This window comes from Leptonychotes weddellii, chromosome 10 (genome assembly GCF_054177405.1).
Source record: "Leptonychotes weddellii isolate Sample4059 chromosome 10, ASM5417740v2, whole genome shotgun sequence".
NCBI lineage: Eukaryota > Metazoa > Chordata > Mammalia > Carnivora > Phocidae > Leptonychotes > Leptonychotes weddellii.
This window is the reverse complement of record NC_138378.1, coordinates 70,936,323-70,949,739: the sequence shown is the minus strand read 5'-3', so window position 1 is coordinate 70,949,739 and position 13,417 is coordinate 70,936,323. Positions and strand designations below refer to the sequence as shown.

Here is a 13,417-nt window from a genome sequence, read left to right as displayed (position 1 = left end):
GAGGATGGGTTAGCCTGGTGATGGGTATTGAGGAGGGCACGTTCTGCATGGAGCACTGGGTGTTATGCACAAACAATGAATCATGGAACACTACATCTAAAACTAATGATGTAATGTATGGGGATTAACATAACAATAAAAAAGGCTTAAATTACTAATATTAGAAATGAAAGAGGGCACATCACTAATGATCTCACGGACATTAAAAAGATAATAAAAGAATATTACGAACAACTCTATGCCCACAAATTCTGTAACCTAGATGAAATAGATCAATTCCTTGGAAGACATAATCCCAAAACTTACACGAGAAATAGACACTCCAAATAAAACTATATGTATTAAATTGAATCATTAATAACCTTTCAAAATAGAAAACACCAGGGCCAGATGGGTTCACTGGTGAATTATACCAGCCATTTAGGCAAGAAGTTATACCAGTTCTTTATGATCTTTTCCAGAAAATAGAAGCAACGGGGATACTTTCTAACTTATTCTTAGGCAGCATTAACCTAATATTGAAATTAGACAAAGACATTATGAAAAAGGAAAACTACAGACTATTATCTCTCATGAACATGGATGCAAAAATCCTTAACAAAATATTGGAAAATCAAACCCAATAATGTATGAAAAGAATTCTGTACCATAACTAAGTGGGATTTATTCCAGTTATGCAAGGCTGATCCAATATTCAAAAAGCAGTTTGTGTAATCCATACATTAACAAGATAAAGAAGAAAAAATCATAATGTTCATATCAGTAGATATAGAGGAAACATTTGACAAAACTCAGTACCCATTCATGATAAAAACTCGCAGCAAACTAGGAATATAGGGAAAGTTCAACTTGATAAAGAACATCTACAAAAACCCTGCACTGTGAGAAGCTAGATGCTTTCCCACTAAGATCAGGAACAAGATAAGGATGTCCCTTCTCACCACTCCTTTTGAACATCATACTGGAAACCCTAACTATGCAATGAGACAAGAAAATAAAATAAAAGGTATATACACTGGGAAGGAAGAAATAAAACTGTCTTTATTCACAGATATCATGATTGTCTATGTAGAAAATCCCAAAGAATCAGAAAAGAAACTTCTGGAACTAATAAGCAGTTATAACCAGATTGCAGGATACAAGGTTAATATTACAAAAGTGAATTGCTTTCTTGAATGCTAGTGATGTACAATTAGAATTTGAAGTTAACACAGCACCATCTACATTAGCACCAAAGAAAATAAAATACTTAGGTATAAATCTACCAAAATATGTGCAAGATCTATATGAGGATAACTACAAAACTGATGAAAGGAATTGGTGAAGATCTAAGTAAATGGAGAGAGATTCCATGTATGTAAATAGGAAGATTCAATATTGTCAACATGTCTGTTCTTCCCAGCTTGGTCTATAGATTCAACACAATCCCAGTTGAAATCCAGCAATTTGTTTTGTAGATACCAAGAAACTGATTCCAAAGTTTATATAGGAAGGGAAAAGAGAATAGCCAACAAAGTATTGAAGAACAAAGTTGCAGGACTGACAACTAATTGACTAAGACTTACTGTGAGGTTATAGTACTATAGACAGTGTGGTATTGGTGAAAGAATAGACAACATATAGATCAAAGCAACAAAATAGCTCAGAAATAGACCCACACAAATATAGTCAACTGATTTTTGACAAAGGTACAAAAGTAACTCAGTAGCTTTTGAGTAAATGGTACTGGAACAACTAGACATATACCTGCCCAACCCCCCCCCCCCAAAAAAAGGGAAGAAAAAAGAATCTAGGTACAGACTACCCATACCTTTCACAGAAATTAGCACAAAATGAATTGTAGCTCTAAATGTAAAATGCAAAATTGTAAAACTAGACGATCACATAGGAGAAAATACATGACTTTGAGTTTGGTGATAATTTTTTAGATAATGGCATCAAAAGCACAATCCATGAAACAAAAAATTGAGAAGTTGGACTTGGTTAAAATTAAAAACTTCTCTGTGAAAGACACTAATAAAAGAATGTATACAGGCTAGACACTGTATGATAAAGGATTGGTATCCAAAATATACAAATAACTCTTAAAACTCAACAGAACAGCACAACTAAAAAATGGGAAAAGGACTTGAGTGGACATTTTTCCAAAGAATATGTAAAAATGACCAGTAAGTATATGGAATGATAGTCAACATCACTAAGAGTTTTAAGTGGTAAGTTTAAAGGCATATATGTTATATGTATTTGCCATAATAAAAAAATGCGCAAAAGATATGAACAGGCATCTCATGAAGGAAGACATTCAGCTGGCAAATAAGCATAGGAAAAGATGCTTAACATTATACGTCATTAGGGAATTGCAGAGTAAAACAACAATGAGCTGTTGTTATGTATCTATCAGAATTACAAACATTCAGAACACTGACGGCACCAAATGCTGGCAAGAATGTGGACTGATAGGAACTCTTACTCATTGTGGGTATGACTGCAAAATGGTACAGCCATGTTGGAAGACAATCCTGTAGTTCCTGCCACAGTTGCTGTTAGAACTCTGAACACTACTAGCTCAGTGTTTTTTCCTTTCCATACTCCATTTTCCCTATGTGTCCTAATTTATGGTATCTCTGAAAAGATAAAATTGTTGTTAGTGACCATCTAATCTGAAATCCGTGTAGGGTTTCTTTCTTTCTTTCTTTCTTGACTCAGTGTCAACTAATAACCTGTCTTAGGTATATAGGTTTTCACATTTTCTTGCTTGTTTTAAAAAACTATTTTCAATTGATTTCTGTTCTATAAATAAGGATTTTTTATTTGCATTCCCACTTCATGCTAAAATTATGGAGATTTTACTATAATTATGTAAAATGGGATGAGTATAAGCATATAGATGTTCATAGAGCTTGTATTGGTTTATTAAACATACTTATTTGTGTTTAAATTCAAGAGGCTAGTGATTTCACATTAAAAATTGTAGAACTAATTTGGTATATTCTTTTGTGAAACATTTTGATGCTTTGAATATTCATATTGCTACATAGCATTGATTTTATTATTTGTCTTTTTATAGAGAGAGAAGATACATGAGAGATGCAAGAATATTTGTCCTTCTAAAGATACCTTTGACAGGACTCTCTTATATACTCATGGTATGAATATGTGCTATTTGTAGACAATATGGAGATTAAATATGTGATATTTGTAGCATAGCATAAATATCAACAAACAAAATCTTAATTTTGGGACCTTGATGGCTGTTCTACCTATAATTTTTATTTTTAGTGAGATTTTTATAGCCTATGATCGTAATCTTTTCCAAACGCTTTTAAGAGAAAAACCGTGGGTCTCATTGTAGTGTTATCCTTCATTTCAGCAAATATTTATTTAACATCTGGGTGCTTGGTATTTTGCTTGTTGTTTAAAAATAGATGAGTAACAAAGAGCACTTGTCATCAAGAAGCTGATAGTCTCCTGAGTAGGGTTACATAAATAAACCAACAATTGAAGCCCTGTATATCAAGCAGTAAGTTCAGCGTGGCAAGATGGTATAGAGCTCCTAATTTGTTAAGCCTTAGAAAACTTCTAGAGTTGATGATTGCCTGTGTTCTAAACTAGCTGCTGAGAAAGATTTATGTGGGGAAAAGGCCTTCCAGGAAGAAGGAACAGTGTATGCAAAGCAATAGAGTCAAAATTAAAAAAAAAAACAGAGCATGTTCAAAGAACTGCAAGAGTTCAGTATGTTGGCTCTACTGGGAGTTAGAAGTGAGGCTGAAGAAGTAGGCAGGGGAGTCAGATCCTGAAGAGCCTTGTATGCCATGCTAAGGAATTTTTCTTTTCTAAAAGCTGTACAGAGCCACAGAATATTTTTAACCAGACATCAGATTTATGATTATACATTTCACCGTGAAAACAGTTGTGGAAAACAAATTTAAGGATGTTGATAAACTGGAGGCAAAGAGACGGTTGGAGGCCATTGCAGTAATACACGTGAGAAATCATGTGGCCCCAATAGCAGTTATAATGAAGATGGAGAGGAATTTAGGCATTTGAGAGATACATTAGAGATCAAAGCACAGGTTTTGGTGGCCAGTCAGTTGGTGGTAATGATCAGTTTACACACTGAGAAGTTTCTGTGGATTTCACAATTTAGGATCTCTTACGGAGGGCATTCAGACTTGAAGTGGTGATTACAGAAAACACAATCCTATATATTAAAGAGTGAGTACAAGAGAAAGAAATGGAGACTACCACTGTGAATATGACTTGAGGATTTGAGTTATAGGGTTTTGAGAGAACAGAGTGTAAGATGTTTTTGCATGGTCAACACTAGATGAGGCAGGAGACGCATTTGCATAACCTGAGAGTGAGTGCTTCCTTAAGTTTTGTACTGGAGGGCTTCCCTTGCCTCAGCCTAGTCCAGGCCCTGGGTTTTGTCTTTATCTTTTTTTTTTTATTTTGGTTTGTTTTAATGGAAGAGAACTGAGCATGTATATACACAGAGAGGAACTATTAGAAGGGAAGAGGCTGAAGATATGGAAAGAGGCAGAGGCAGGGTATTTGATGAAGCGCGCTCACAGAAGAGGCAGGAAGGCATGGAGTCCAACCCAGGAAGAATAGTTTTGGAAAGGACCTGAGATCTAGTTGGTGAGTATATTTTATGGAATAAAATGAAAACAAGTGTAAAAAAAATCATATTTTCTCTTTTCCTTTTTTTAATAGATAAATCCAGGACAGATCTGGAGCAAGTACCTAAGGTAACAAAGCTTAATAAATGAGAATACTGCTTCTTAATATCTTTAATTTTTTATAATCTTTAGTATCTTTAGTTTTGCCTTATAAGAAGCTTTCATTTGACTTTCTTACACTTTAACCACTTTGCCTGTTCTGGGACTTTGTGCATCACTTTTCTTCTTTGTTTTGTCATCATCAATTTCTTCTTCATTACTGAAATCTACAAATATGTTTAAGTCTCTCCATTCTTTTTTTTTTTAAAGATTTTGTTTATTTGACAGAGAGAGAAACAGCGAGAGAGGGAACACAAGCAGAGGGAGTGGGAGAGGGAGAAGCAGGCTTCCCGCTGAGCAGGGAGCCCGATGCGGGGCTCGATCCCAGGACCCTGGGATCATGACCTGAGCTGAAGGCAGACGCTTAACGACTGAGCCACCCAGGCGCCCTAAGTCTCTCCATTCTGAGAAAGAATTTTATTGATGTTACTACCCCTTCAAATTGTTCAGAGACATGTCCTTTATATGAAAAATTTTAGAGAGATGTGTAATAGATGTTTTCTTCCCCCCCGGGGAAAGAGTCTATTGCATTAATTAGATTCTCAAAGAGGTCTGTGATAACTGCTCTCTAAGGTGAGAAGACATAGAAAGACAACAGACAGAAACAAAAAGGCAGTCATTTTTAAAGTAGTTGATTCCTACAAAATAAAATTCAAACTGTCATTTAAGGCCCTTGATTATTCATTTCCATCATAGTCACACTCAACTTTTGCTTACTAATTTTTACACATTCTTTACTTCATCCAAACTATTTTGCAGGCTCTGTTCTTTACTTGCACTGTTCCTTTAGCCTGGAAGACTTTTCCTCACCTCCCCATATCTAATTCTTTCTTTACATTCTCTTGCTTAAATGGCAACTTTACATGAATACATTTCTTTCCAACTGAAGATAATTGGCCCCTTGCTGAATTTCCATAGTATTTTATGTTGATTTGTGCCTTCTTTTTAAGGCATTTGTCACTCTTCTTCTTTTAAGATATTTATGTATATATTTTATCACAACCATTGGACTAAAGATCCTTGGGATTAGGACCTATGTAATAATTTATCTTTGTTTCCCCCTTAGTGCCTAGCATAAGGGTTACATCATCAGTAAATATTCATTGAATTAATCAGTACTTTTAATTATACTAAAGCAGGGACTAGAAAATACACTCATGTCCCTAGTTAGTTTTTCCCTATCACTTTATACTAATTTTTGGATATAGATAAAATGGATCAGTAAATATAATAAAATATAGCATAGAAATTAAGTTAAACCATGTTTCAGGCCTTATGCTAGGTACTGGAGATACAAAGATTAATTAGCTATAAATCCAGTCTTAAAGGAACATATATATACATATATTCAATAAATAATTTTTGTGAAGTATGAGATACATAAAAATATATGTGGCATATGTACTTAAATTCAGAGATGGGGCGATTGATGTGTTCAGAGATGGGGTAAGTGTTCATACAGAGATAATGTTTGCCCTTTTGATTTGGTGGTATTCTCTAGGAAAATAAGCAGGAAAGGCATTTTAGGCCGAAAGCATGTACAAAGATAATTAAGCACAAGAGGATATGGAAGTTGAGTATTGCTAGAATGTAACTTGTAAATAGTGGGAGTGGCAAAATACAAATTGGTGAGGGAGTTAAAAAAAAATGAAGGGCCTTTGTTGCCATTCTAAAGAGTTTGGTCCTTAGGTCATGGGAATCCATTGAGAGATTTAAACAGAGAAGTTAATTCATTTATACTTGCATTTTAAAAGTATATCTGACAGCAGTATAGGGAATAGATTGAGGAAGGACATGAGTAAATAGCCATTTACTGTAATCCAGAGATAATGAAGAGCTGCACCGACGAAATGCTATAGATGTAGAGGAGAGAGAGCATTCAAGTCTTATTTAGAAAATACAATGGGTAGGACTTTGTGCCCAGATGGATGTGGTATGTAAAGGAAAGAGTGATCTTTTCATAGAATTGAATTTGTTTTGGTTTTAAAACTTAGTATATGTCTATCTACAAAACTAATTTTGAAAGCATTTTAAGCAGGAGAAAGTAGAAATATAAATACAGAGAATTTGATATTTGGCATTTTTTAAAAACTACTGTCAGTGGGAACTAATATAGAAATTTGGGGATAAGAGATATCCATCTCCCTTTGGTGTGTGCCTGGTGGGACTGCATTAGTGAATTTGATTACATAGTAATGGAATGATCACCTCCATTGGTAAAGACAAAAAACAATTTTCTATCTTTCATGAGTATTTTTAGCTTGATGAAACACTATTTATACATTTTTTATACAGATTTTTGTGTAAATCAACGTATCATCACTTGCTTTTGCTGTTTATGCTTCAGGTCCAAGTTAATCATTGTTTAATGGTCTTATGATGTTTGAAGGGATAATGGATGTAAAAAAATGTTTATCTAATTGAGGAAAATACATTTTTTAATAGATTTTTATGAAACCAGATTTTGCCTTGGACGATTCCTTAACTTTTAATTCAGTTTTACCATGGTCTCATTTTAATACTGCTGGTGGAAAAGGAAATCGTGATGCAGCTTCCTCGAAGTTGCTGCAAGAAAAGGTAATTTCTTTTTTACTCTTTCCATGTAGAAAACTATATTCTAGTTAAGTAGTACCTTTGTGTGGGTTCTGATTTAGTTATTTAGTAAGGGCTATTTTAATTTCATTTTTATTGTTACTGCCTTCAAATCTTAACTGATAAAGTAAAAGCATTTGATTCAATGGAAAACAAGTTGTGCTGGTGAAAAAGGAAAAGCTAATTGTTGGAGTGCTTCTTATCTAAAATAGCAGTTGATGGAATTTCAGTTTAAAGGATGTATTAGATAACACAATTAATTGCTTTACATTTATCCCAAACAATATATTGGCTAATTTTGTATTCTTTATGAGTGAAGCATGGAAAATCAACTTTTGCTGAGGTACCATTTTTCCTTATTTCCACATCGCAAGGATGATTATTTTGAAGCAAAAATACAATAGTTGAAAAATACAGTATTGTATTAAAAATTGTATTAAAAATACAATACTATAGTTTTTGGTTTAAAAGACTATAATAAGAGATGAGGAAGGACACTGTATCATACTTAAAGGGTCTATCCAACAAGATCTAACAATTGTAAATATCTATGCCCCTAACATGGGAGCAGCCAATTATATAAGCCAGTCAATAACAAAATCAAAGAAACACTTCGGCAACAATATAATAATAGTAGGGGACTTTAACACCCCCCTCACTGAAATGGACATATCATCTAAGCAAAAGATCAACAAGGAAATAAAGACTTTAAATGACACACTGGACCAAATGGACTTCACAGATATATTCAGAACATTACATCCCAAAGCAACAGAATGCACATTCTTCTCTAGTGCCCATGGAACATTCTCCACAATAGATCACATCCTGGGTCACAAATCAGATCTCAACTGGTATCAAAAGATTGGGATCATTCCCTGCATATTTTCAGACCACAATGCTTTGAAACTAGAACTCAATCACAGAGGAAAGTGGGAAAGGACTCAGAGATGTTGAGAGATAATGCCTAAAGTTTGAGCTATAGGTTGAAGAATCTAAAAGTTTAAAAAGTGGGAGAGAAATGGAAAGATAATGTAGCCCAAAAAATGCATATGCAATTAGAAAGGAAGAAAAGGCAAATCAAGTTTTAGGAGTCCATATTTGAAATTAGAAAGCATATTTAATATATGTTGCTCTAGGAATTAATCTTGGTTGTGTTACAAATAAAGTATGTATGAACTCTTTTAAGGCATTTGTCAACCTTTTAAGAGGTTATATACTTATTGGAAATAAACTGAGTTTTACAAATTGATAAAAGAATAATTTTTGAAATGTAAAGTAAGCAGCCTTGAAAAAACATCCCAATGAATTCTAGTATTTTCTATAATTTGTGACCGGATCTTGAATCTGTCTTTCACAGATTCTTTTGAGACAGAGTGGTAGAGTAGAAAGAGCTTCAGTTTTTGGGTCAGACAGACTTAGGTTCAAATTTTAGTTTTGCCACTTACTAACCACATGACTTTATTCAAAGTATTTAATGTCTCTGAGCCTCAGTTTCCTCATCTGTAAAATAAGAATACTAATACCTGAATTCTAAGATTGTTAAAACTAGAAAATTATGTATATAAAATACCAGTGCCTGGTATATAGAAGGAAGAGGTCAATAAATGTAACTATAATAAACTTTTAGTCAGATGAGTGATGTGTGTTGGTGTGGGGATTAAGGAAATCATTCTCTCTCAGATTTTAGAACTTCTAAAACTAGATTATAATCTCAGATTATTGTGGGGTACTCTTACTTTCTAGAAAGTAGTTGGTGTTTGGAGGGCGGTAATAGCAGGAGCAGAGGAAGAAGGTAAATCGGCTTCTTCTACTCTTTTGTCTTACGTTTATTAACGTTTCATCTCCCTTCCATTTTATTATGCCCAATATCAAGAATCCCATAATCAAATAGTTCATTCAATAGGATTTAAGATATATGTAGAAATCCTGTATCATTTTCAGAAAGTATTTGGATAGTCAAAGAAGGTAATACTCCATGATTTTTTTTTTTTCCTTCTTAAGCTGAGCCATTATCTGGATATTGTGGAAGTAAACATTGCTCACCAGATCTCTCTACGTTCTGAAGCATTTTTTCATGCAATGACCTCTCAACACGAATTGCAGGACTACCTCAAGAAAACTTCCCAGGCTGTAAAGATGCTTCGAGATAAAATTGCACAGATTGATAAAGTAATGTGTGAAGGATCACTACACATTTTAAGACTGGCACTTACCAGAAACAATTGTGTTAAAGTGTACAATAAACTCAAGTTAATGGCCACTGTACACCAGACTCAGCCTACAGTACAGGTGTTGTTATCCACTTCTGAATTTGTTGGAGCATTGGACTTAATAGCAACAACACAAGAGGTTCTACAGCAGGAACTTCAGGGCATTCACAGCTTCCGGTATGTCCTTTAAGTAAGCTTTTAGAAATAATGTTAGAAGTTTTTAAAGAATAAATTTTAGTGTATAATGTTAGCTGGGGAAGTGTGAATGTATGTAAGTTACATGAATATTTTTTCTTACAGACTGATCTGTTTAGTAATGTTATCATTGTGATATTTTAGTCTTAGCAATACAAAAACTGTAAGGACCAGTATTTACAGAAACATTTGAATGGAGAAACAAAATTAAATTTTCTGGTAGATGGTACTAATGAAAGGCCAGTCACAACTTTGAAAATAACATTTCCAAAATGTTGAAATAGTTTTGTGTCAAGTTAATAGATCAAGGTGCAGGAAGGAATACCAGTATATCTAAAATTAAGTTCATTTTAAAAGTTCTTGATAGGTTTTAAATTTAATAATTATTAAATAATTATTTAATAGTGTAATTATTATATTTGTATATAACAATCATTATTCGATAATTATTAAAATTCTCATGTGCAGTGTTTATCACATTGCAAAAAATTCCATTTGGTGATGGAAAACACCCAATTTTTCCTACGTTCTTATTTTGAAAATATTTTTAACATTAGCATTTTAGTTATTTTTTATTTTTTTTATTTGACACAGAGAGAGCGAAAGAGGGAACACAAGCAGGGGGAGTGGGAGAGGGAGAAGCAGGCTTCCCACCGAGCAGGGAGCCCAGTGCAGGGCTCGATCCCAGGACCCTGGGATCCTGACCTGAGCCAAAGGCAGACGCTTAACAACTGAGCCACCCACATGCCCCTGGGTTTTAGTTATTTTATGTGAGAGCATGTCAAAATGTTTAATTTATAGATAAACCAGGTACAGGCCATCAAAATTTCATTCAGTTAAGCAGGCTTGCAATATCCTTGTAGAAGTCCCTCTCCTGGAAAACCCATCCAAACCTTATACTACTAAGTGACAATAAAGAAGTTGTATGGAAGATGTGTTCTGTAACTTATAGATATTTAATACATTCTGGAAAAGTTAGCTTCAAAATAAATTTAACTGAATTATAAATTCTTGTTGACTAAGGATAGGTAATTGGAATATTTATTTAGAATGCATTTTTTAAAAGGTGGCCCAAATTTAATGACATAAATGATTGATTGATTCATTCAAGAAATGGTTATTGATCACCTTTACATATCAGACACCAGGCAGATTACTGGGAATATGGTCATGAACAAAGCAGAGATGCTCTCTACTCTGTTTTTACAATTTATTTGGCAGAAGGAAGGAGACAGAAATGACTGTGTTGTCATCATACAGTGCAATACTGTATGATGATGAATGTACAGATTATTATGGAGCTCTAACCTTAGGGGAGGAACCTAATCTAGATTTGGATGTCTACAGAAAAAGTTTGAGTCACAAGCCTCTTTGAGAATCCATTGAAAGCTGTTGATTAGATCGTCTTTCCATAAAAATATACCTGTACCTAAAATTTTACAATTAATTTTGGGTGGATCATAGTTCTTTGAAGCCTACTTTGGTTTCCTAGCATGGACAAAATGATTTTTAGTTTCCCTTTTACCTCTGAAATTTTAAATATTTCTGTTTTTTGAATGAATGGAATATATTTTTATTTTTTTAATTTTTAATTTTTTAAAAAGATTTTATTTGAGAGAGCACACAAGCAGGGGTGGGGGGAGAGGGGCAGAGAGAGAGAAGCAGACTCCCTGCTAAGCAGGGAGCCTGATGCAGGACCCTGGGATCATGACCTGAGCTGAAGGCAGATGCTTAACTGACTGAACCACCCAGGTTATTTTTATTTTTTTAAAGATTTTATTTATTTATTAGAGAAAGAGAGTGGGGTGATGCAGAAGGGGGAAGGAGAGGGACAAAGAGACTCTGTGCCGAGTGCAGAGCCCTACGTGGGGCTCAGTCTCACGAGGCTGAGATCATGACCTGAGCTGAAACCAAGAATCTGATGCTTAACTGACTGAGCCACCCAGGGACCCTGGAATATATTTTTAAAATAAACACTAATTTTGTCACTACTTTAGAAAAATTGACTTCTGTAATGACAGAAGTTGTCTTTCACTTGATTTCACTAATATTATGAATGTTGATAAATATTGGGAGCTGATTCTATAGAGTGCTTTTATCCTCTGAATAGGATAACCCTGAGAAATAAATCAAAGATTGGTGGCACCTGGGTGGCTCAGTCAGTTAAATGTCTGCCTTCAGCTCAGGTCATGATCCCAGTGGGGTCCTGGGATCGAGCCCTGCATTGGGCATAATCATTTTAATAAACTAAGAACACAGTTTACATCACTAATGCTGATAAGTAGGCAAGAGTCCTACAATACACACTATCTTAATTGTGATGCTGAGGTAAGGACATTCAAGTGCAGATGTAATACAGAAGTCTCACTGTGGGCCTAACAAATATCTGAACCTTGGTATCTTGCAGATTTTGAAATAGAAAATCTTCAGTTACTTTGAAATTCAGGGATATAGTGTTATTTGCTCTTTCTTATTGTAAAGGTTTATGTAGAAACTTTCAGTTTTCATTGTTGTTAACTTTTTTTTCCCTTACTACTTACTACCACCATTATTCTGTAACCACCACCACTATAAAACCTAAGAGCACCTTTTGAATGGTGCTCGGTACCAGGTACTGTGCAAAGTATGTTACATATGTTATTTGGCCCCCTCCACCCCCCAAAAAACCTCTATAAGATAAGTAATCTTATCCTCATTTTAATAGATAAGGAAACTGAAGCATAGAAAGTCTTATTAGATAACTTGCTCCAGGTCATACAGCAAGTTATAAAACAGAGTTGAGATTCAATCCAGGTCTCATCTGACCTGAGAGCTATGTATGCTTTTTAATATATTTGCTTGAGGATTTATAGGACCTCAAAAAAATCACTCTGAACATCAGTGCTGATTTTATAGTGCAGTAGATGTTAAATCCTGGGCAATCGGGTTATAAGTTGGCAGTTGAGTTATAGGTTCACTGAGCCAGGACCTACCATAGTAATTGATAACAATTAATGAAACTAGTTTGTTTTCTAGTCATAAGACTTTTTTTTCTTTTTTTCTGGGGTTGGGGGGAGAAAAGGTGGAAAACAGAGTTAATTATAAGTTCCAGCTTATTATGATTTCGTTCATCAGAGGTCACCTTGGGATTCCACTTAAGGGATTTTTATTATTGGAAGTTATAAAAAAGTAACATAATCTTTGATCCTGATATAATCTCCCATAATTTAGATCTTCAAAACAATATAGTAAGAAGACATCCGCATTGTATGCTCTGGGATAAAGTCAAAAAGCCGATGTGCTGCTATTTGATGAAACTAGTATTACAGTACAGTTGACTGATATATAAGTTTCTCTGATAAAAGCAGCACAACAGTCGTTGTAGTGAACATACAACTTACTAGAAGGTCTGAATTAATGTACACACTGAGACATATTAGAGTAGAAAGTATTGGAATTGTTCCAGCTTATTTAGCTAGATAAATGAACCTAAATACTTTTTTCAGAATGTGGTATTTTCGTTACTTGTTGTTTCAGTAGATTTATCATTCTAAATTACAGTATGTGATTATTAGTATACATAATTTTAAACTGTTAGCACATTTATCTATTAAATATTTTTGATGTGGTTAATAATGTGCAGGCCATTATTGCATC

At 34.3% G+C, this 13,417-nt stretch overlaps 1 protein-coding gene across 5 annotated transcripts in view; it reads left to right on the top strand.

The window, feature by feature from the left end:
• The window catches only part of VPS54 (VPS54 subunit of GARP complex), an 85,528-nt gene that overhangs the window by 28,102 nt on the left and 44,009 nt on the right, over positions 1–13,417 (top strand). For all 5 annotated transcript variants that reach the window (XR_014149310.1, XM_081833597.1, XM_081833596.1 and 2 more), the window contains 4 exons: positions 3,068–3,146; positions 4,717–4,751; positions 7,227–7,358; positions 9,378–9,763. Coding sequence is in view for 4 of the 5 variants with exons in the window: in XM_081833597.1 (XP_081689723.1) it covers positions 3,068–3,146; positions 4,717–4,751; positions 7,227–7,358; positions 9,378–9,763 (632 nt within the window). In the remaining variant the exon portion in view is untranslated. The remainder of the gene's footprint in view (positions 1–3,067; positions 3,147–4,716; positions 4,752–7,226; positions 7,359–9,377; positions 9,764–13,417) is intronic.